At 52.3% G+C, this 20,197-nt stretch overlaps 5 protein-coding genes across 5 annotated transcripts; 2 read left to right on the top strand and 3 right to left on the bottom strand.

Annotated features, from left to right (window-relative positions):
- Positions 1 to 18: 18 nt before the first annotated feature.
- Positions 19 to 802, bottom strand: MAM_06961 (uncharacterized protein; the record flags this gene model as incomplete). Its single annotated transcript, XM_040825759.1, has 2 exons — positions 19 to 689; positions 751 to 802. The coding sequence occupies 2 exons, from the start codon at positions 800 to 802 to the stop codon at positions 19 to 21; spliced, it is 723 nt and encodes a 240-aa protein (XP_040676316.1).
- Positions 803 to 3,089: 2,287 nt separating this feature from the next.
- On the bottom strand, positions 3,090 to 5,081 carry MAM_06962 (uncharacterized protein; the record flags this gene model as incomplete). Its single annotated transcript, XM_040825760.1, has 1 exon — positions 3,090 to 5,081. One exon carries the CDS (start codon positions 5,079 to 5,081, stop codon positions 3,090 to 3,092), a length of 1,992 nt encoding a protein of 663 aa, XP_040676317.1.
- Positions 5,082 to 11,473: 6,392 nt separating this feature from the next.
- MAM_06963 (uncharacterized protein) lies at positions 11,474 to 13,094 on the bottom strand (the record flags this gene model as incomplete). The annotated part of the gene is made up of 2 exons (XM_040825761.1): positions 11,474 to 11,643; positions 11,876 to 13,094. 2 exons carry the CDS (start codon positions 13,092 to 13,094, stop codon positions 11,474 to 11,476), a joined length of 1,389 nt encoding a protein of 462 aa, XP_040676318.1.
- Positions 13,095 to 15,059: 1,965 nt separating this feature from the next.
- MAM_06964 (uncharacterized protein) lies at positions 15,060 to 15,788 on the top strand (the record flags this gene model as incomplete). Its single annotated transcript, XM_040825762.1, has 1 exon — positions 15,060 to 15,788. The coding sequence occupies one exon, from the start codon at positions 15,060 to 15,062 to the stop codon at positions 15,786 to 15,788; it is 729 nt and encodes a 242-aa protein (XP_040676319.1).
- Positions 15,789 to 16,661: 873 nt separating this feature from the next.
- MAM_06965 (Pyridine nucleotide-disulfide oxidoreductase, FAD/NAD(P)-binding domain protein) lies at positions 16,662 to 18,367 on the top strand (the record flags this gene model as incomplete). The annotated part of the gene is made up of 2 exons (XM_040825763.1): positions 16,662 to 16,881; positions 16,959 to 18,367. 2 exons carry the CDS (start codon positions 16,662 to 16,664, stop codon positions 18,365 to 18,367), a joined length of 1,629 nt encoding a protein of 542 aa, XP_040676320.1.
- Between the last annotated feature and the right edge of the window lie 1,830 nt (positions 18,368 to 20,197).

The raw sequence follows: 20,197 nt of genomic DNA on the forward strand, positions 1-20,197 counted from the left end.
CGTGCAATTGGCACTCATCTACACCCGCATCCACTCGCCTTCCAGGTTGGTATATTTCCAGCCCTGGTACGTTTCGTCCCACACCATGTCAACTATCCCTTGGGTAGAGTACACCCTCACGTACTCAATAGCGGTCGCTTGGATAGCAGCATCGCCAACCTTCACCCCCAGGCCGTTTTCATCCAACCCTTGGACGTACTTCCAGCTGAGAGGATGGCCGTCGCCTTTAATGTAATGGACTAGCGTCACGGCGTCGGAGAGGTCAAGCTCACGCGACCTGTTGCTACTCCTCTCGTCGACACGGCGAAGTTTGCGCTCCAGAGCGAAGTCTAGACGGCCGGCATACACGATGAGGTTCTGGCCTTGATAGACGATGATACCTTGCTCGACGGATTGCAAGAAGAGGTTGAGCCTGTTAGAGCTTTGAATGAAGATTTTCAGCTCGTCGTTCATCCAATCGCTATTGAAGCCCCTCATCCTGGCGACGCCCTGGATTACCCTCAAGACTTCGTCTCGATACTCAACTACGGCATCTATATTAGGATCAAGGAGAAAGTCGATGTCTTTAGTCACCATGCGATTTTGGAAGAGCGAAACAGCCAGCATGCCCCCAATTGTGACGAAGCGGATTGGAGTCACACTCATGAGCAGTTCTGCTGCCTCGAAAGCTACATCCAGCTCGGATAACCCTGTGACCGTGAGCGTTTCATTGACGACAGACAGGCTTCTGAGCAAGGCCACGCCACTTACCGTCCATGATGTCATTTTTCGTGAGCATACGCCCTTGTCGATCTGTAGGCATGGTTGCGAGGCTAGAAGTGGAAGCAAAAGAGGAACGAGCGACAAAGCAAAGTTGGGAGCCGCGTAGATGGCGTCGCAAAAAACTTGTGGAGTTGCTCATATGACAAGTTCCGAGGCGAACCTCTGCACCATCCCCTCGGTCTTCTCAAACGTTGCCAAGGGCTCCCTCCTCCCAAGCAAAAATTAAATGATTTAGTAACTGCTAACGGTGCTACTTCTTGATGAGCAAAATGCTGCATCAAGGCCAGACCCCCTGTCAAAGTCATCGGCTGCTACTAAACAAAGCGGACCGCTTCAGAGTGACAATAGAGGCGTTATTTATGGTGTCCTGCAAGATGACGGGACACTGACCTCAACGTCAGGCTCGTTCGAGCGTCAGCTGGAGGCTTCAATCAGGATGCGTAAGAAACTGAGGTGGGGTGCACAACAGCCTCATTTCCTCGGGAACAATATCAACCATTCATTAGCCGCCGACACGGGATGCCTGGTTCGATGGTCTACACTTATCCAGCTTTGTTTTCAGCCATATGCTGCACCTGGAGGCGGTGCCACTGGACGCTGGATACGGCTCGTGGTAGTCCTCATCGTCAGGCCATACGTTATATTTGCATACAAGTGGACAAGATGAAGGAATGGATATAAGAATTTACGCTATTAAGCTTCTCCGCATTTTGTGGACAATGTGACTGCAGAGACGAGACTGTTACTTTAGGTAAGCAGAGTAGAACAGTAAACCCGAGGAATCGACTGGAAACACTGCCATCACGAGAGCATTGCTGTTAGGGCGACTTCCTTCTTCTAGGCGTCGTGAAGGAACTTGCACCAATTGCATCATGAATGTTCTTATTTACTGCAGCATTGAAATACCTAAATGACACGCTTGTATCTTGCTTTTTTTACATGTCATTATTACCTTTTCAGATGAGACATGAACCTAGTACTCAATTTGTCATTACCCAGACACCATGGCATCGACGGGGCCCTGAACGACATAGATCAAGAGTAAAACAAATCGCCACTGCTGCTGCCGTCCTCACGGGGCAAGCATTGGCAAGTATCCACGACCCTCTTGCCACCTCATCGCGTAGGCGAGTCTCGACTCTACAAATAGTGCGAGGGAAGGAAGGTCCAGGTATAAACCCGAGTACAGCTCCACTTTTCGCCAAGTCTCAACCATAGCCATTTGCACCTTGACCTCCGGCCCAGGCCAGGCCATGGTCTTTACAGATTTCTTAGATTTCTTCCAGCACTTTATTTGATCAGGCTATACTCCCGAAATAACAAATACGCTTGCCCACCCCGATCCCAATCAGACGAGGGCACCCACGAGAGCCAAGACATTAACCGGCGGTTCTCATCGTCCCGCCCACAGACGCGAAAGGAAACGAGATGTGGAAACGCGCAGCAAGCACAGCCGCGCTGACAGGACCAAAACCGCGACTTGATTACCGAATGAGAACACCATGATTACACTACCCTCTGCCTACAGAGCTACTCTGCTGAACGGGGCAGTTTTTTTTAAAAAAGCCACATTCCGACCTGACCTGGGGTGCAACGAGGGAAGGAAAAAATGGAGATCAAAAATATAACCGAGACAGGGATTGAACCTGCGACCTTCTGGTCACATGATAAGAATACTGTAGGATAGTGATCAGACGCTCTACCAACTGAGCTACCCGGTTATTGGGACGAGATGTAGAATAAGTTATAAGCCCATGAATGCCGGTGCGCAGGGTGAGGGTGTGTCGCTGGTCAGGCAAAGCGAATGCCGCAGACGCAAAGGTGCATTCCTCAACAGCATTCCCTTTCGGCAAGAGCAGGCATCGACGTGCCGTGTCGGAGTAGTTGCACGCTTGGCAACGCGGCACATGCGACATTCCTGGTCAAGAGCTGACATGGATGCGTCGGAAAAGAAATGTCCGCGGCACACGATTGACATGCACACGCCATTCCAAGCACGCGCACAATTGTTCTTCTACAGTTCAGATGTGGCATCTGACCCGTGTACATTCGAGGTATTAAAAGTAACAAAAGAACAAGCCGCCGTTCGGCAAGGGTATCTACTTCGCCAATGATAATGCAGTACACCCAATACAAAAATGTCAGTCTTCCAACGCCGTAGAAGAAAACGTACCCTCTCATTCCTTCGTCATCCAAGAGCTGTATGTAAACTGCGTCTCCTCTTCCTTTGCGTCACCCAACTTCCCGAGATAAGTCGCTTAGAGTCAAGTGTATTGAGCCAATGCTCTAGATGGCAGTCACTGCGTTTTGCCAAGGAGTCAAAATGTCTATTCCTGCAGCACTTCTATCAGGGCTTCGCGATCGACTGTTGTGGCCGTGACTTGCGCCGGAGCTCCTTTGCGCTTCTGCAGAGACCAATACTGCTGGAATCCGGGTATCGCGCCGGGTTGGTTGATTCCGGGCGATCGATGCAACTCCTTGTCCTTGTCCTTGTCCGCGTTGCCAAGGTTCTCGGGCTGCAGCACAGGCGACGAGTTTGGGCTAGGACTGCTGCCGGCCCAGGGACGCCATCCGACCCATTTGCCCAGCTTGCCTTGGGGTGTTGCCGGACTGTAGGACAATCGGGCAGCGTTTGGACTGGAAGCCGACCTCGATGTTTGGAATCCAGCAAAGTGGTCTCGTAATGCTGCGTCACTGCGTTTCGTCGTCGACTTTGAGAGAGTAGGCCGAGCAATCACGCCCGTCACCACGGCTTCAACCCCTCCTAGCGGCCGCAGTGTCATTTGGCTGGGTCTTGACTTGAGGGTATGAATGTCAAGACCGCCTGAAAGGGACATTATGGATTCGTGCGATGACGCGCGATGCAGCCGAGGACGCGGCATCATCTCATCCGGGCAAAAATCGGCCTCTTCGGCAAGTGACGAGTCTTCCGTAGGCGTTGCAGCCTCCAGCGTGAGAGCCGGGGTCCGCGTAGGCATCTTGAGCGGAGGAAGCTTCGACTCCTCCTCGTCTTCCTCCTCAATAGTCTCTTTTGGGCAGTGCGGATAAGTCACCGGACCACAGGGAGGAGTGTCCGGTACAGAGTCCATCAGTGACATTGCAAGTGACTGGAAGCTGACCGTCGACGAGAGGGATGGTCTCTTGGAATGGGCAGCTCGCCAGGTCGGCGACATGGGATCGAAGCTTGATGTTGGTGAGTTGGGGGGGTCCGAATCGGTAAAGGTCGAGTCGAAGACTCGATTCTGCTGCAACTGTGGCGAACTTGGCAACGATGACGAGATTTCAGACGCTGGTCGAGAATGTCCATCCCAGACCTGAGCGGGCTTCGACACGGTAGGGGACGTGTCGCTATCAGGGACACGAGAGAGCAGAGCGGGCGCAGTCGGAGAAGAGGTGAGGCCCCCCCAATTCCCAGAGATTCGCGGTGATGACGGAGCGGACGCAGCTGGGGGTGTGAAAACGCCTGGGAAAAGTCCCTGCCGCTTCTTTTTGAGTTTTCGGGTTTCGTGCTTCTGTGATACGTGGTAGTGGTGGTGGATATGGAGCTCTTGGGATACGGAGGGGGGTTCGAGTAGAGTTTCTAGCTCGGCTCTCAGAGTCGATGCTCTGCTGGAGTCGGGGGCCATTGGCTGATGATGCATGAGTTGGTCCCGCAAGGACTGGATCTCGTCGTTGGAGTTGATGAGCATTTCCCGCAACTCGGCCATTCCAAGCTGCAAGTTGGCGTTGTCCTGCAGCAGATCCTTGACGAAGTGGCCCACAATCTTGCTGCTATTCTTTTGCTCTTGTAGAGATTTGGTGGCAGCAGCACCCTTCAGCCGGCCGGCAGCCGTGTCAAGTTGTTTCTCGATTTCGCGCTGTCGCTCCATTCTTTCGATGACTTGGGCGTGTCGTTGGCGTTCCTGCCGGGCTTCCTCTTCGATACGATCCAGCTGGTCCTGCATATTCAGAATGCCACGTTGCGCCTCCTTGAAGCGCTGGGAATGAGATCTAGCATCCTCCTTGGAGCTGCGAAGTTCATTGAGCAACTTCTCTTGCTCGTCCTCTAGAATGGCGATGTGTCGTTCGAAATCGGCGGCGCGGCCGGCTGAAGATTCGAGGAGGCGGACAGACTGCTGTGATGAGAGCAGGGTAGACTCGAGACTTTTGATTTTGACATCGGAATCGCTCAGGGTGCTGTTGAGGGCTTCTAGTTGTTCAAGCAAATCACGGTTCTGGTTGATGGTGCTCTCATTTTCCGCCTCGAGCCCGCGCTTGTCCATTTCCAGCTTTTCTATGCGGGCATTGAGTTCGAGTCGCTCTCGCTCGGCATCGGCCATGTAGGCTTCATGCCGTGCTAATAAAGCCTGCAGAGCAAATATCAGTGACGAACTCATGGGATTATCGTGACACAAAGAGCCATGCTGGCAAACACAGCAACAAAACGCACGAGACTAGCGAGGCAAGAAAGGACGGGGGAGGACGGTAAAACCATTGTTTGCAAAGAAGAAGTGTGATATAGGCGGCCCTGCGCGTTGTTGTTTTCCCCTGCTGGTTTGTCCAAGTCGAAAAAGGGGTAAAGGCCTTGACCATGGAACGTGGCCGAGGATTGGAATGCTCCAGGCCGGCCAAGGCGAGACCGGCCGCCACTCCCCGTCAGACGCGCAACTCGCGTGTCTCGGGGGAAGAAAGACGTCTGGCACGGGGTACTCCGCACTCGTCAAGTCGTACAAAGCCACAGGCGTACAGACAAACGTACCTGGCCAAGCTGAGCGGCGGTGTGGGCATCCTTTTCGACGGATTCGAGGATTGAGCAATTGCGGCGCAACAGCACACACTCATCGCTCCCGCAGCAACAGAGAAGAGACAAAGATGCATCGCGACGTCGTTGGCGCGGGCATGGGCGAATGCCTGGGTCGGGGGTGGCAGCTCGAGACCGTGAAGCCATGATCACTCGCATCAGCGGCGCCGAGGCCGGGCGTCATGAGGTGAAGTCGACGGCGCAGGCAGTCGCGGTCACCATGGTCCAGGGAAAGGGAGCCGGACCCGCAGTTGAAATTCTGGGACGCGGGTTGATGTTGAAAAGGTTAGATGCGGTCGGTCGAGGACAGAGCAGACAGGGAGAAGCCGCCGGTGCTGGTGCCGGCGCCTATACTATCAACAAGTCAATCAAGAGCAGATTGATCCGTCGATGTCTGCGTGTCGAGGGCCAGTCGAGGCTGGCGGGTTAGCCCGAGAGAGAGGAATGGGGGGGGGGAATGAGCACGGTGGAGATGTAGGATTTCAACAGCCAACAAGAGGAATAGAGGACAGGCAAGCTGCGGCAGTCGAAGATATGCAGCGATACTAGGTGAAAGTCGACGAGAGGTTGGACGGGCCGGGGACGGGGACGGGGACGGGTTAGATGGATCATGGATGGCTGGACGTCTGGACATCTGAACGCATCTTGGGCATCAGAGTTACGGCATGGCTTGGCTTGGCTGGAGGAGTGGAGAGCGTTTGTTTGTGTTTGTGCGTCGCGGGCGGGCGGGCGGACAGCTGGGCAGCCGGGGCGCGTGGGCGCGTGGGCGCGCGCATGACGAGCCACGGCTAAGACTGGACCTAAGACTGGCCCGGCCCTCGGCAAGGGCACAGACAGCCGACAGCCTGGGCATTGCAAAATCATCCGCTGTCGAACAAACTTGACGGCTCTCATCAATGCCTGAGGCGCCGAGTCAGTCGAGAGACGACGACAACGACGCAACGGCAAACGAACAACCTCCCTTCGGAACAACTCGAATCGTCTCGACACGTCACTCCTCACCACGCCCCGCCACCGCTTTTCCCTGGTCTTTGCGCCTCGCCCCGTCGGGAATGCTGCTTGTCTCGGTTCGTCCCCGACAAGCTGCGGGTCGTGTTCCGCCCATTAACCGGTCTAAAAGTCACGGAAAGTGTGGTGCGTAGAACCGGTTGGTGGATGGTTGTGAACATCAACTTGGCAGAACCGATGCTTCCTCACCGACGTCTTTGCGTCGCTCACGAGTTAAAGAGGCTGGCGGCCACCTTGCCGTGCGTCATGGGCCGCGGCCAGCGTTGCAAACCGATGACGGTCAAGCCACAACGTGCTCGTCGGCGGAATGGTCGACACGACAGACAGAGGCCAAAGAGCACGTCATGCGCCTTGTGTCACTATTCGTCGCGAGATATAGTGCTACCAAGATTTCCCACCCATGCGTGAGGTGTTCAATCTGCCTATCTTCTGTGACACCCATGTTCTGCCAAAACTGCACAGGTCGGCAATCACGACCAAGTCTTCTACACAATCCAAAGAAGAATGTCTTGTTGAGGATTGGATGAGCCCTTTTCACAAAATCAGCACGTATGCTGCCGATAACCGTGTCCGTTACGACTTCCTCGCCTTAGACACGGAAGTTGTGGTTGTCAAATTGACACGCATGAAAATAGGGGACGGTACAGCTGGTATCCCAAGCTCGACAGCTGGAGGGCATTAAAGGCAGATGGAGGAGAAATGCTACAAAATACAGACATGATACATCATGGGGAAACGGAAGCGTCGCCTTGTCGACTACGAAGATGACGAGGACGACCGATCAGGCCGATTCGGCCGTGTTCGAGTCAAACAAAGGTTCCGCTCGCGTGGGGTTTTGCTTTTTTTGCAAGATTTTCGCCCCGAACATTTTGTTTTCTACGTCTGAATCGGGGAAATTTTGTCACCAAAAAAAAAAACGGGCGTGGCCACACCGCACTGTGCGGTATGCCCACCCTACATCCCATGCGACACACCCCCTAGCTCGAACACAATGGGCTTCGAACGTGAACGCACAAAGTAACTCTCTGGCAGTTTGGAAGTTACAAGGCTGATAACTCACACGATAGCGGAGGCACCGAAGCCAGATATCACGTAGACGATACGTAAAATCCTCGACGTCAAGGTTATCGTCTTTTATGACGGTTTCGGGACCCAGGAAGTCTAATTCAGCATGGGCCACCAGGGGTATGGATGAGGACCATCTGTCGAGGAGTCTGTCTTGCCTTCTGATATCGTCGAATATCTTTATTTATACTACAATAAACCATACCGCCCGACCTTGATCTTTGTACAAGTGCTTACAGATGCAGCCGTGTTGTCGATTCATTTTTTATTTTGCTCCCCAGATACACTTGGTAGGAAGGGTTCTTTGCGCCACACGGCCAGTTCATAACCTGTACGATACCGCTTCGAATTGTTCATGCAGCGACACCCTTCAACGTGACATGCGTCTCTGCCTGTGATCTGATATTCAAGGCCAGTGCGTAGAATATTTGATTTTTGTTAGGCTTGATTCTCACTTGTGCACCATGTGTGTATTGTCTTTGGATCACTCCGGCCGCAATCTCCCTGTTTGTTCCTTGGAGGCCCCTAACAATGGCCGAGGAACAGACAACAAACTTGGGAGAACCATCACCTTCTGCCGCGGCCGACCATTGCTACTTACCTAATAGACCAGTTGGACAGACCATGGGTAGCACGCATGCTGTTGCATAGTCGATTCTTCAATCCCGGCTTTATGGACTCTTTACCTATAAGTTGCTCACGGAACGATTTAAGAGACCACTTCTCCGGCGACGCCCCTTTGACCTAGACTCTGTCATATTTGTTGGGCGTATCAATCAGGATCCCGAAGCAAGGTACAGCGCGAGACTCGATCGCGGAGCCGATGGTTTCAATTGGAGAACACACTCGAAACAGGACAGTACACTATACGTGTTTAGAGTAGAAAGAGGCTGGCAGAACTTCTAATAGAGACTGAGCAACATCGTACCAAGTCCCTGATTAGCTTTGGGATTCTTAGTCTTGTGGTTTTCAATACTATTTGGCCGCCCAGCGAGAGTGCCAGAATGCCGCCCTGTTCCAAAGAGGATGGGCGTCTGTGTTCGAACCGCAAAAGGGCCATATTTTACTCGACCCAAATCCCACAACTCGCCAGCAGGCTAAAGCCAATCTACGTGCTTTTTCAGGAAAAGTCTGCCAGAGACAGAAGGACGTAGATCCAGGGTTAACTGACCTGCTGCATACAACGCAAGTCCCACGACTGCAGAGATGTTACGGCTGGTTGCAATTCGCCTTTGACGACTTGCAGTCCCGTCTGCCTAGAAGGTTGCGAGCAACGCCGTCGTATGACGATGGCAGGAATCAGGGCTACTTTGAGCAAGGAAAGAAATACACTGCAGTCGTTTACGAGGATACTGAGGACGGTGCGAACGATCCCGAGGCAGTGCAAGTACAGTTGGTGCTGGACCTCCTCTGGCAGGCTGGCTTCTGTCCTGCTGAAATATGGGCAAAAGCGGATAATTGGAAGAGCGCCGTTCTACTTGGCCTTTCGGATTTTATACAGCCACGAGGATAGGCATGGAATACTTTGTATTATGGAGGCAGTGGATCGGCAGATTGCATCCTCAAAGGATCGTGACCTGAAGGTCAACGTGGGCCGAAGCGAGATGATACTAGAGAAGCAAACGCAAAACCTGCGACTGTACATCTACAAATCAGGTCTGTTCAAGGGAATGCATGCATTGAAAAAAAGAGCTCGATATGATATATAATGTCTGTGACATAACGGCCAAACTTAGCAAGATATTCATTCACACGGGTCAGTCTTTGCTGCGGAACATTCTGAACAGAAACTGTGTCCGCACACGACGGTACTCGATGCAACCCTCGGATAATATAGGCAGCATGTCTAAGGAAGCGCCTAACGCAGACAAATGATGTGTGCGTGTAATAGTTCACCTATACTACATACCTGCCTACTGTACGGAGTACTCTGTACGCTGCAGTCTAGAAACTGCCGGCTGCTGCAGGTATGATCAGTATGCGGCACTCCTGCATCATGTGATAACCTACATTTGGGAAAAGCCTTAGGTCGCTGCTATACTAAAAGACAACTGTATTGTTGTTGGTTTCGGAAGAGGAAAACAGCGTAGCATGCCACAGGGTAAATCAAATATATTGAATAATCGCGAAGTGAAGAAGAAAAGAAGTAGCTATCTTGCCATGGCTCGTTGTCACGATATTAATACGTGATATTGACGGCCCCCTTTTGCGGGCGTTGGTTCTAAGGTCAACGCCTCGATGACCAAGGACTCCTATTTTGGCAGCCAGCATTATGCTATAGGTCTCGTCCCATAATCTTGGTCCCCCCAAGAACCTGTCAAACAATTCAGAAACCCTGTAACAAGCTCCTTGGTAGAAGTAACTACTCAGGGCGAGTTGCGCAGGGCCCTTGGTATTCGCTCCTGGGCACAGCCCGTGGCTGGCTGAGCATGTATCTCTCTCTCTTGAAGACAAAATAAACAGACCAGATTCAAGTCGTCATCTTCTCCGGAAAAGACACCACGGAAGGTCGAATACATATAGAACTCCGTGACTCATTCACGTCAGGGATAATGTCAGCTGCCCCTCGAAGAATGGATGCCAAGAGGCGCCAAGGGCCAAAGCCAGCGTGATTGTAGTCATGAGAACATGCAAATATTGGGGCTGCAATTATTCCACAAAATGAAATTGAGACAAATGGGCCGCCAAGTCTGCAAAAAATTGTAAAGCAGAAAGGCAAGGGACCCTATCCATCCCATCAGATGTCACTTCTGTGCTCATCAAACACTCGTAACGATCACCTTTTTTAGAGATGCGGCTAGTACAACACGGGAGTACGTAACGTTACCTGAGACCTACACATTCTTGAACAACGACATGTTAGCACTCATCTCCCCATTTCACGTGTACAATATCTGAACGAACGAGTAAATATCGTCGTACGATTTCAACTTCACCCGAGAGGTTGGTATAGAGAAGCACTTGCCCGCGGGGCATCGCCCTGAATTCCACGGCTTGAGCCGCTGAATCAACAACTCCCAGTCTCTTTTTGAGAACTTTTTGAATGTACAAGCCAAGCCAAAGATATGTCACAAAAAACTACACCAAGTGCCCGGTACACTGAGACGTGTAGCCGGATAAACATCCTTTGCCCGAGGAGTGTAGCCTGACAATTTGTTGGCCGCGAAGGAACAAGTCCAAAAATTACTCTATTTTTGGCAGCCGCCCACGCAGCACGAGAGGCCTTGACCCAGACCCAAACTAGACCTGCTACGGCCGTGGAAGTGATTCGACTAGCCACCCGCTGTGCCGGTGAGTCTACTTGGAAGTTGGCACAAACCTCGGTATTAAAAAGTGGCTCTAGTTTCTGGCACAGCAATATAATGACATTGTCCCCACCCGACGTTGCAAGCGTTCGTGTCTTCGCCACCGTCTTATATTGAAAGGGAATTGCTACACGGGCATGACACTTTGGCTACACGGGCATGACTCTTACACGGGCATGACTTTTACCACTTCTGATTGGTCGCATACTTTCTTGGCCCCACAGATACTTCCTCGGAAAGGCGGTGTAGCCAACTTCACTAACAAGCTCCTACATCACCATGAATTGCAGTCACTTATCGTTGTGGGCGCGATTGGTCTTCTGCTATCTTGCAAGCCTGCATTTCGGATTAAACTACCGTCCTTGTACTGTTAGCCAGTAACTGTCAAATACTGGCAAAAGACGTGATGTGGTCTACTTAATTTATTGCCTCACAACGATACAATCTGGATCTTCGTCATCACTCTTAGCCAGTTCCCATTGACTCCTTGTCCTGCGAATGTTTCGTTGCGTCCTCCGTCCACTGTACCGCACGCCTGTCGTATTCCCAGCATTTAGGACTTTAGAAGGTCTACCTGGCCCTTGCTGGGCTGAGATGCCAATTTGGCCACCAGTTTGTGTGATGGTTTCTCGAGTAGCTTTATGCACTCTCCTAGCAAGAGTTGGCTTATTGAGACTTCCTGGCGGTCGACCTCGTCGCCCACTTGGTTGATTATCAGATCGGCTACTTGATGTAATAGCTAGGCTTTCTGGGATAACCTGCGCTGTATTCTTTGGCCTTCCACGTAGTGCAGTGGCAACTTTCGGGTCAAGAATTCGTCGGTATGGATCTTGAGATGCCGATTCCCGTAGTCGCCAGCGTGGGTGGACCTCCCATTTAGTGAAACGTGTGTCAGAATCTAGCTTTGCGTAGACTTTATGATAGCATGGGATTCCCAGCTCAATAGAGACCGTACAGTCGTCGTCGCAAAGTCCAATAGAGTCGGGGAAGGGATTCTTCCCCGTCGGCAGAAATTTGCGAGCAATACAGTATTGCTTGTTGATTAACCCAAGTCCTTTCGATGACATGGTTGTTCGTAGTTCACCAAGATAGTTTCCCATCGAACCTAGGTATTGTGGAGCAGTCAGGACATCATCCTGTCCACAGGCATCCTTAAAGGCACGTTCTTGGTCATGTATCATATCCTGCATTGCCTCGACGAGTCGGTAGAGGTGGCTCATGCCATTTAATAGATAGCTTTTGATATTATTGTTGCTTGCTTCTGTGCCGGACGTAACTCGGATTCCGAAGTTACGATAACGACGGATAAAGCAACGTGCCCATTGAGCACTAACAGGCATATAAGTCGAGTAGAGGTATTGTAAGATCGCTCGTTGGTCGTCGAACTCTTTACAAAGATCTCTCCATGCCTGCTCAAACGCTTCCTCAGTCTCGGCATAGAGAACCTTTTTCCACATTAAAACAACGCCTTGGTAAGTATGAGGAATCTTATCACTACTCGACCGATCTTCGATCAGATGCTTATCTGTAGTGCTCAACCCGCCATCCGCCTGTGAGGGAATGTCTTCACTGTCACTAGCGCTAGGGCTAGTAGTACTGTCCTCACGTTGGCCCGTCCACCTAGTCTTCGATTTAAGCAAAACGTTTGAAAGGATATGATGAATACAAAGCTGTTGCTGTGCATTTGGAAACTGATCATTAACGGCAGCTTTCATAGCCTTGTCGAAGTCTGTGATGATGACATCTGGTTCCCTGAGTGAGTGTTTTGTAATGAGCTTGCGAACACTCTCTGCAAGGAATTGGAACCCCTCCCTCCTCTCGTTATCTATTAAGCCAAATGCAGCATTGAACACAGTTCCAAGACAGGTTTGGCCAGTAGCCTGGAATAAAGGAAGCTTGAAGCGATTAGTGTTATATGTGTTATCAAAGCTAATAACCTCGGGGAAGCGCTTCCACATCTGTAGACAGTACGGAAAGGTCCAGACAAGACCAAGCAGTCTATCTGGATCATCATCGGCCCATTTCGCGATGTATGGGATCTTCTTCTCATCAAAGAGTTTGATCAATGCCGCAGTAGGTGTATAGCCATTTAGCTTCTCTCGGTTAATGAACGAACGGGCATTATAGATATCCTTCCGCAGGAGTGTTGTATCGGGGAATTGCTCCTCAACCATAGCAGCTACATCACTGGCTCGAATACCCGCGCGACGGCTTGCTGACTCGATGGTTGCTTTAACTGGTGTAGTAAGGCGGCGGTGGGAAACATGCGCAGATGGCGTAATACTCCGTTCATGGTTATGCTGGTGATGTTTCGGGTCTCTATGTTGTCGAAGAAGCCACTTGCCTTCCTCTAGGGCTTCAGCAATTATCATCCATTTGCAATCACACTTCCGAGACCTTCGGGTTCGAAGACCAGAACCCCCCGAGGCCCGAGATTGTCCAAACCGGTCGCATTGAATGGAGTACCTAATCAACCGTCCCTTATAGGAATATTTATTCCGCCGAATAATACCAAATCCGTTCTCCTTTGCAAATGCGTTGGTTGTTTTAAAAAGAACTTCGGCCGAGGGCGCTGGGTCGCCAGGGATTATTGGGTTCGGAATTGGCTCCGGGGCGGGAGATAGAGACTGTCGCATAGGCGAGGAACTAATATTTTCGGGCGTCGGTGATATTCGAGGAGGTTGTGTGGGTGACCTACGAGGTGGAGAGTACGGTGGAGGAGAGTCATATGCTTCGAAACTTAATGGTGACCATCCCCATCTCTCTCGCCAAGCTTGTACACGTTCGTATGATCGAGCAAGGTCTACAGTTAGCCTTCGACCTTCGCCGGTAACCTCTCGTACTATGCGCATTGCGGACTCGAACTCGGCTCTTGTCCTTGTTGGGAGATGCTGGGCGGATGGGGGTGATTCGGGAGGTTCAGAGGCGAATGGATCAAATTCTGGGCCTGGTATAAGCGCTCTGACTCGCTGGCTCCATCTTTTTCCACGGAAGAAGTCATTTTGAAGATATATCTCATAGTCAGATCGAAGGCCCCATGCAGGCTCATGGCGGCCCTGTGAACCATGGGGGTGTGGGAGACTTGAAAGTGTTTGCGGGAAAGAGGCGAACAGGTTATCGAGTGCATTTTCGTCCCCGAGGCCGTAGAACTGACCGATACTCGTAGCAGAGCTACTCGCGGATTGTGGTCGGTCTTCAACTGTGGAAGGACTAGATCTGCGTCGCCGACTGGATTTGTGTCGCTTTCCTCTTTGTGATTGATCACTGGGACTAGGGCTCCGCGACCTGCGAGGAGGTGTGCGAGGCAAAGACATTGACGTCTTGAGAAGAGAACAAGATTGTAGTGAAAGAATTGGTCGCTATCTCTACAGCATAGGGTGCCGTATTATGGTTTATTAAAAGCTACGAAAATGAAGAAAGCAAGCTCGAGGGGGTCGCCCCGACTGCGCGACCACTGGGTTGCTGCGTAGTAGCTTAGCCGAAATGAAGTAATTTACACAGAAGCAAGGTTAAAATGGCCCAGGTACTTGCGGCTGAGGTGGCAGAATCCAGCGTCGTTAACAGAGACAATGCGACCAATCAGAAGTGGTAAAAGTCATGCCCGTGTAAGAGTCATGCCCGTGTAGCCAAAGTGTCATGCCCGTGTAGCAATTCCCTATTGAAAATGGGCCGGGCCCTAGACTACAAACCCAACGCGTGCCTGGCTGTGTCAAAGTCAAGTGTTCGAGTCAGCTGGAGGAATGGAGACGTGGGAAATAGGCCTACGGGGTCGAGCAAAACACCACTCTGCCGGAAGTTTTGATGAAATTTGATATCCATTCAGCTGCGGTGTACACGACAAAACGTCTTGGCACAAGGGGGTTGATTGTGTGTCGAAAATGCACACAGACGTCTTGCAGGCAGCATGCCGGCACCCACGGCCTGACAAGTCGACAGGAACAAAAGAAGATGTATAAATTTGCGCCACCCTCTTCAAGCATTCTAAGCTTCTTGCCTTCTCTTCAAGTTGAGTTTGCTACATCTTGTTCTTTGTCTCTTCACTCTAACAATACTTGACCTTTTTGACAATGCTCCCGTCACTTGGACTTGTTCTTTTCGCAACTGGTGCCCTTGCCAGGCCACTTGGAGCGCGACAAAGCATGGACAAGCCGTACATGCAGCCTGGTCTGACCGATGAGACTTGTGGGCACCCCCTGATGCCCTCTAAGACGTCTAGGTCAGAAGAATGCGTTGGGACTAAGAGGTATTGCACGAAGGGGTTCTATAAGGACTTTGGCGAGCAATTCGACAGCGTGGAAGCGTGTCTTCAATCCCGAACCACAGAACCAGAACCCGCTTTGGTCGGGCCATCCGAGTCCGATGAAGCCTTTTGCCCTGAGTCTCCTGCAGAGTCTGCGTCTTCTGTTGCGTCTATCAACTCTACGCTTCCCAGTGAGCCTGCGTCTCCTGGTGAGCCCGCGTCTCCCAGTGAGCCCGCGTCTCCCAGTGAGCCCGCCTCTTCTGGTGAGCCTGCGTCCTCCGGTGAGCCTGCGTCTGAGCCTGCGTCTTCTGTCGCGTCTGTCGACTCTACGCTTCCCAGTGAGCCTGCGTCTTCTGTCGCGTCTATCAACTCTACGCTTCCCAGTGAGCCTGCGTCTCCTGGTGAGCCTGCGTCTCCTGGTGAGCCTGCGTCTCCCGGTGAGCTTGCCTCTTCTGTTGCGTCTATCAACGCTACGCTTCCTGTTGAGCCTGCGCCTCCCGTCGAGCCTGCGCCTCCCGCCGCCTCTGCCACGCAGTCCGGGCAGGCTGCTCACCCTGCTGCAGTAGGATGTTCGAGTCGTCTTAAGAAACGGGGCAAGCGATCCGCGGCTACGCTTTGGAAGAGGTGAATGAGGCCGTGGCCTCTCGGCCGGACAGTCGACACAGCCGCGGAGAATAGAAGGAACTTATAAAACGCTGGCAGCCGTTAACGTGCCGGTGCGAGTCTACGCGGTAACCCGACTGGTGCTATGTGGTGGAGCTACTACCTTCGGAACTTGTCAGAAAAGTGTCACTGGACTGTTGGGACATGTGTTGAGTGCAATTCGGTTGATGTTGGCTGTAGACGACCATGATTTCGTTGGTTCAAGCTTATTTTGTTGTCTTGGCTTTTAGATGGACGAGAGAATCGATCAACGTGGCCGGCCGTCTGCCTGATAATAAATCTGCATCTGCCTTGCCACACATGTGCTCTTGCGTGCCACACAAGCTCAACCCCTGCGAGATGCTTGTGGCTGATGATGTGACTGATCCGGTTTGGTCCGATCGGCACGGGCCCCCTTCGCGCCATCGGCCAGTCAGCGTCGCGCCATTGTCATCACATCATGAGTGGGTGCGGGGAGCCGGTCCCCACAGTGCACAGTAGTGACTCTGCCGCGTGCAGCAAGAATCTACGTAGATGCACTTGAAAGTCGTCCCCGCCAGCAAACCAAGGTCGATGACGAAGCCAAGGTCATGGCCCGACATGGAAGCTGTCTGGTCTTTACCACCAGTGCACCAGACACCCCTTGGACTGCTTTACCGAGTAGCCTGTCCCGATCCTCATCGCGCATCCTGAGCAATTCCATCTCACCACCGGCCAGATCTCCTCGCACACACTGCACAGTACACAGACGTACATGTTTCGCAGCAGCCCTCGCATCGTTGCTCTGCTGCGGTCCAGTCGCGCCCGTCTCGACACCCCCAACAGACCATCATTACGCTTCTCGACCTTCCCCGGAGCTATGGCCTCCGAATTCAAACTCAAGGACTTGACGTCCATCTCCCTGTCCCCCGGTTCCAAACAGGAGGTCGAGGTCGAGGGCGTGGACGGCGGCAAAGTCCTACTCGTCAACGCTGGAGGCAAGATTCAAGCAATTGGCGCCAAATGTACACACTACGGGGCGCCCCTTGCCAACGGTGTCCTTACTGCTGACGGGCGAGTCAAATGTCCGTGGCATGGAGGTAGGTCATCTTCCTCACATCGAACCGGCGCCTCTCCACGCGTCATCCTCACTGACCGCATCTGTTCTTGGTCGTAGCCTGCTTCAGCACGAGCACCGGCGACGTCGAAGAAGCGCCCGCCCTTGATGCCCTGCCCGTTTTCAAGCTCATTGAGCGCAATGGCGCCGTCTATGTCGTGGGCGACGAATCCGCAATCAAAAGTTCCAAAAGACAGCCCAGCTTGAGCTGCGCCGGCTCTTCTCCTGCAGGCGACAAGGTCGTCGTTGTCGGCGGAGGGTCTGGCGCCCTGGGCACTGTTGAGGGCTTGCGAGAGAAGGGCTTCACCGGTGGCATCACCGTCATTTCAAACGAGGGCTATTTCCCCATAGATCGACCGAAACTGAGCAAGGCTCTCATGACTGACCTCTCCAGATTGCAATGGAGGGACAGGAGCTGGTTCGATAGCGGCAACGTCGAGTGGGTGGATGGCGAAGCTACTGCCGTCGACTTTGGAGACCGTACAGTTAGCACCAAGAACGGCCGAAACATTTCCTACACGAAATTGATCCTCGCCACGGGTGGCACTGCTCGTAAATTGCCTGTCAATGGATTTTCCGTCCTGGGCAATATTTTTACCTTGCGCAACGTGCATGACGTCAAAGCCATCGTCGACGCCATTGGCGAAAAAGGCAAAAAGATAGTCATTATCGGCGCGTCCTTCATTGGCATGGAAGTCGCCAATGCCACCTGCAAGGACAACACCGTCGCAGTTGCAGACGTGAGCAAAGTTCCATTGGAGCGTGTACTTGGCAAAAAGGTCGGCGCCGGCATACAAAAGGCGATTGAAGCCAAGGGCGTCACCTTCTACCTAGGGGGCGGCATCGAGAGGGCAGAGCCATCCACGTCGGATCCCTCCAAAGTTGGTGCCGTCGTTCTTAAAGACGGCACGAAACTAGAAGCCGACCTCGTTATCCTGGGAGTTGGCGTCATGCCTGCTACAGAGTATCTGCGCGACAATTCTATTCTACGCCTCGAGGAGGATGGATCGGTCAAGACGGATGACAACTTTCAGGTATCCGGCCTCAAGGACGTCTACGCAATTGGCGACATTGCTACGCATCCGTACTCAGGACCCGGAGGCGAGGGCAAGCCAGTGCGCATCGAACACTGGAATGTCGCCCAGAACTCGGGCCGCCACGTCGCCAACCATATCGTGAACCCGACTCAGAAGCGACCTCTGGACATTCCCATATTTTGGTCAGCGCTTGGTGCTCAGTTGCGATATTGCGGAAACACCGCCAACGGATGGGATGACGTGATTGTCAACGGCGATCCCGCTGAAGCCAAGTTCGTCGCATACTACACCAAAGGGGAAACGGTTGTGGCCATGGCCAGTATGGGCAGGGATCCGCTCATGTCGCAGAGCGCTGAGTTGATGAGGTTGAATAAGATGCCGTCCAAGAAGCACATTCAAGATGGCGTCGATGTCATGTCTATTGCTCCATGATGGGGCGGTGAGGATTTGTTTTTGACCGCACGTACGTGTCTAGTGCAGAAGATGTCCAGCTAGGTTCGAGGGCGGGCAGTTGATCTGTTTTCCAGTAATGAAACAAGCTTCTCTAGAGTCGGTGGTCTACATCTCGACACCTGTGTACTTTTTGACACGTTTGACTACCCGCGTGATCGATGGCCGCGTACTTCGAACAGCATGGGCTCTGGCTCACCATGAACTAGAATAACCGCCGAGGCTGCGACTCACACCGTAGTTACTACACACGCTACAGTCGGCATTCTATCGTGGCCCTCGCGCTCTCAACGCTCTCTTGATATCAGCTATTAACCACTGCCGCGTGAATGTTGACAACAATGATTCGTACGGTGCGGAGAAGCTACATGGCAGCCAAGGGCTGAATGAATGGCAATCTTTAACCACGAGGTAAGAAGGGCTGGATCACGATGGCGACGAATATCAAGGCTGCGACGAGAAAAGCCGATGTGCGTGGCCCATCCGACAAACCGGCTTCGTCGCTGTTGTTGGGCTGGGTTTGCTACCAACTGGGATAGAGACGCTCAAACTTGAAGAAAGCAAAGGGAGCAACAAAAGGCGACGCAGGTCAGCAGGTTCTTCGTAAATATGCCATGTGTCCTCCTAGCCTTTCCCGGCTGAACAAGGCGAGATTCGGACGGCTTGATAAACAAGCCTCTTGAGATGCTTTGTTAGGTTTGCAGGCCCCTGAGTTATCACGATTACGTGCTCGGCTTTTATGCCCCCGGATAAGCTGGGCGGTGGTTTGGTAGTTCAGGGTCCAAGTGCACCAAGACGATGAAATACATGACAGCTTCAAAGGGCACCAAATCAGCACCTACGTTGAACAAGAAGTGAGTACAGGACAGTTCTTGCACATATCAAAGGTAGCCGGGCGCTCACTGCCCTTGGGCTACCTCTGAGCTGACGAGCAAATTGGTCATGTTAGGTTTCTCGCGGCTAGACAGTTTAATGAAATATTATATGCCATTCCTCTCGGCGGAGCATCTTGTGTCGCCATCCATGCCAATGTTGAGGGCAAAAGCATCGATGCCTGCGTCCTCGGCACGCATCATGTCATCTTCGCAGGTAGACAAAGTGCCTCGATGCCATACAATGCCAATCTGCATATAGGTCTTTATCATATGCCGAAAAGGCATCGATACATGTCAGCAACTGACATGGAGTGGCGGAACACGAGACGGTCGGCAGATGCACCTCGAAGCCGTATCGACACATTCGTCATTGGGGAAGGTTTTGAAATGGGTCGCAAAGCCGCTAGAAAGCCATCCCACTTCGACACGGCGGAGGGCCGCGGAGACGGAGAGCATGGTGGCTGATGCGCCATCCAGATTGATCGAAAAACTGGTCATCTTGATAATTTGACATGTCCTTTGATGAGAGTGAATTGTCAACGGCCGCCTGCTCCTGTCTCCAGACAATCTTGCCCGGACCGCTACTGCTTTGGACAATAAGTTCACGAGAAACAAGCAATGAGCGCGGGACAGACACGACGTTGGTCTATTCGTACAGTGTTTTGACTGATGCTCTCTAGCAGGCCACAATACCCCTGATGACTGGTCAGGCGCGTAGCATTTCGGCCCCTGGCCGGATAAGGTCGGCGGAAAAGGAGGCATAGCCTTTCGTCAACCATCGGGACTAATGCGTCCCTTGATGGAGTCAAGTCGTCACCACAAGATGGTTGAAGTGAGGTGACAACGACGCGGCGACTCAGGAGTCGGTCCACGCGAATCAGAACTGTTGTTTATTCAGCTAGCTGCACTCTGTCGGCTGCAACAAGTCACTTGGGCA

Source organism: Metarhizium album (assembly GCF_000804445.1).
Source record: "Metarhizium album ARSEF 1941 chromosome Unknown scaffold_25, whole genome shotgun sequence".
Lineage (NCBI taxonomy): Eukaryota > Fungi > Ascomycota > Sordariomycetes > Hypocreales > Clavicipitaceae > Metarhizium > Metarhizium album.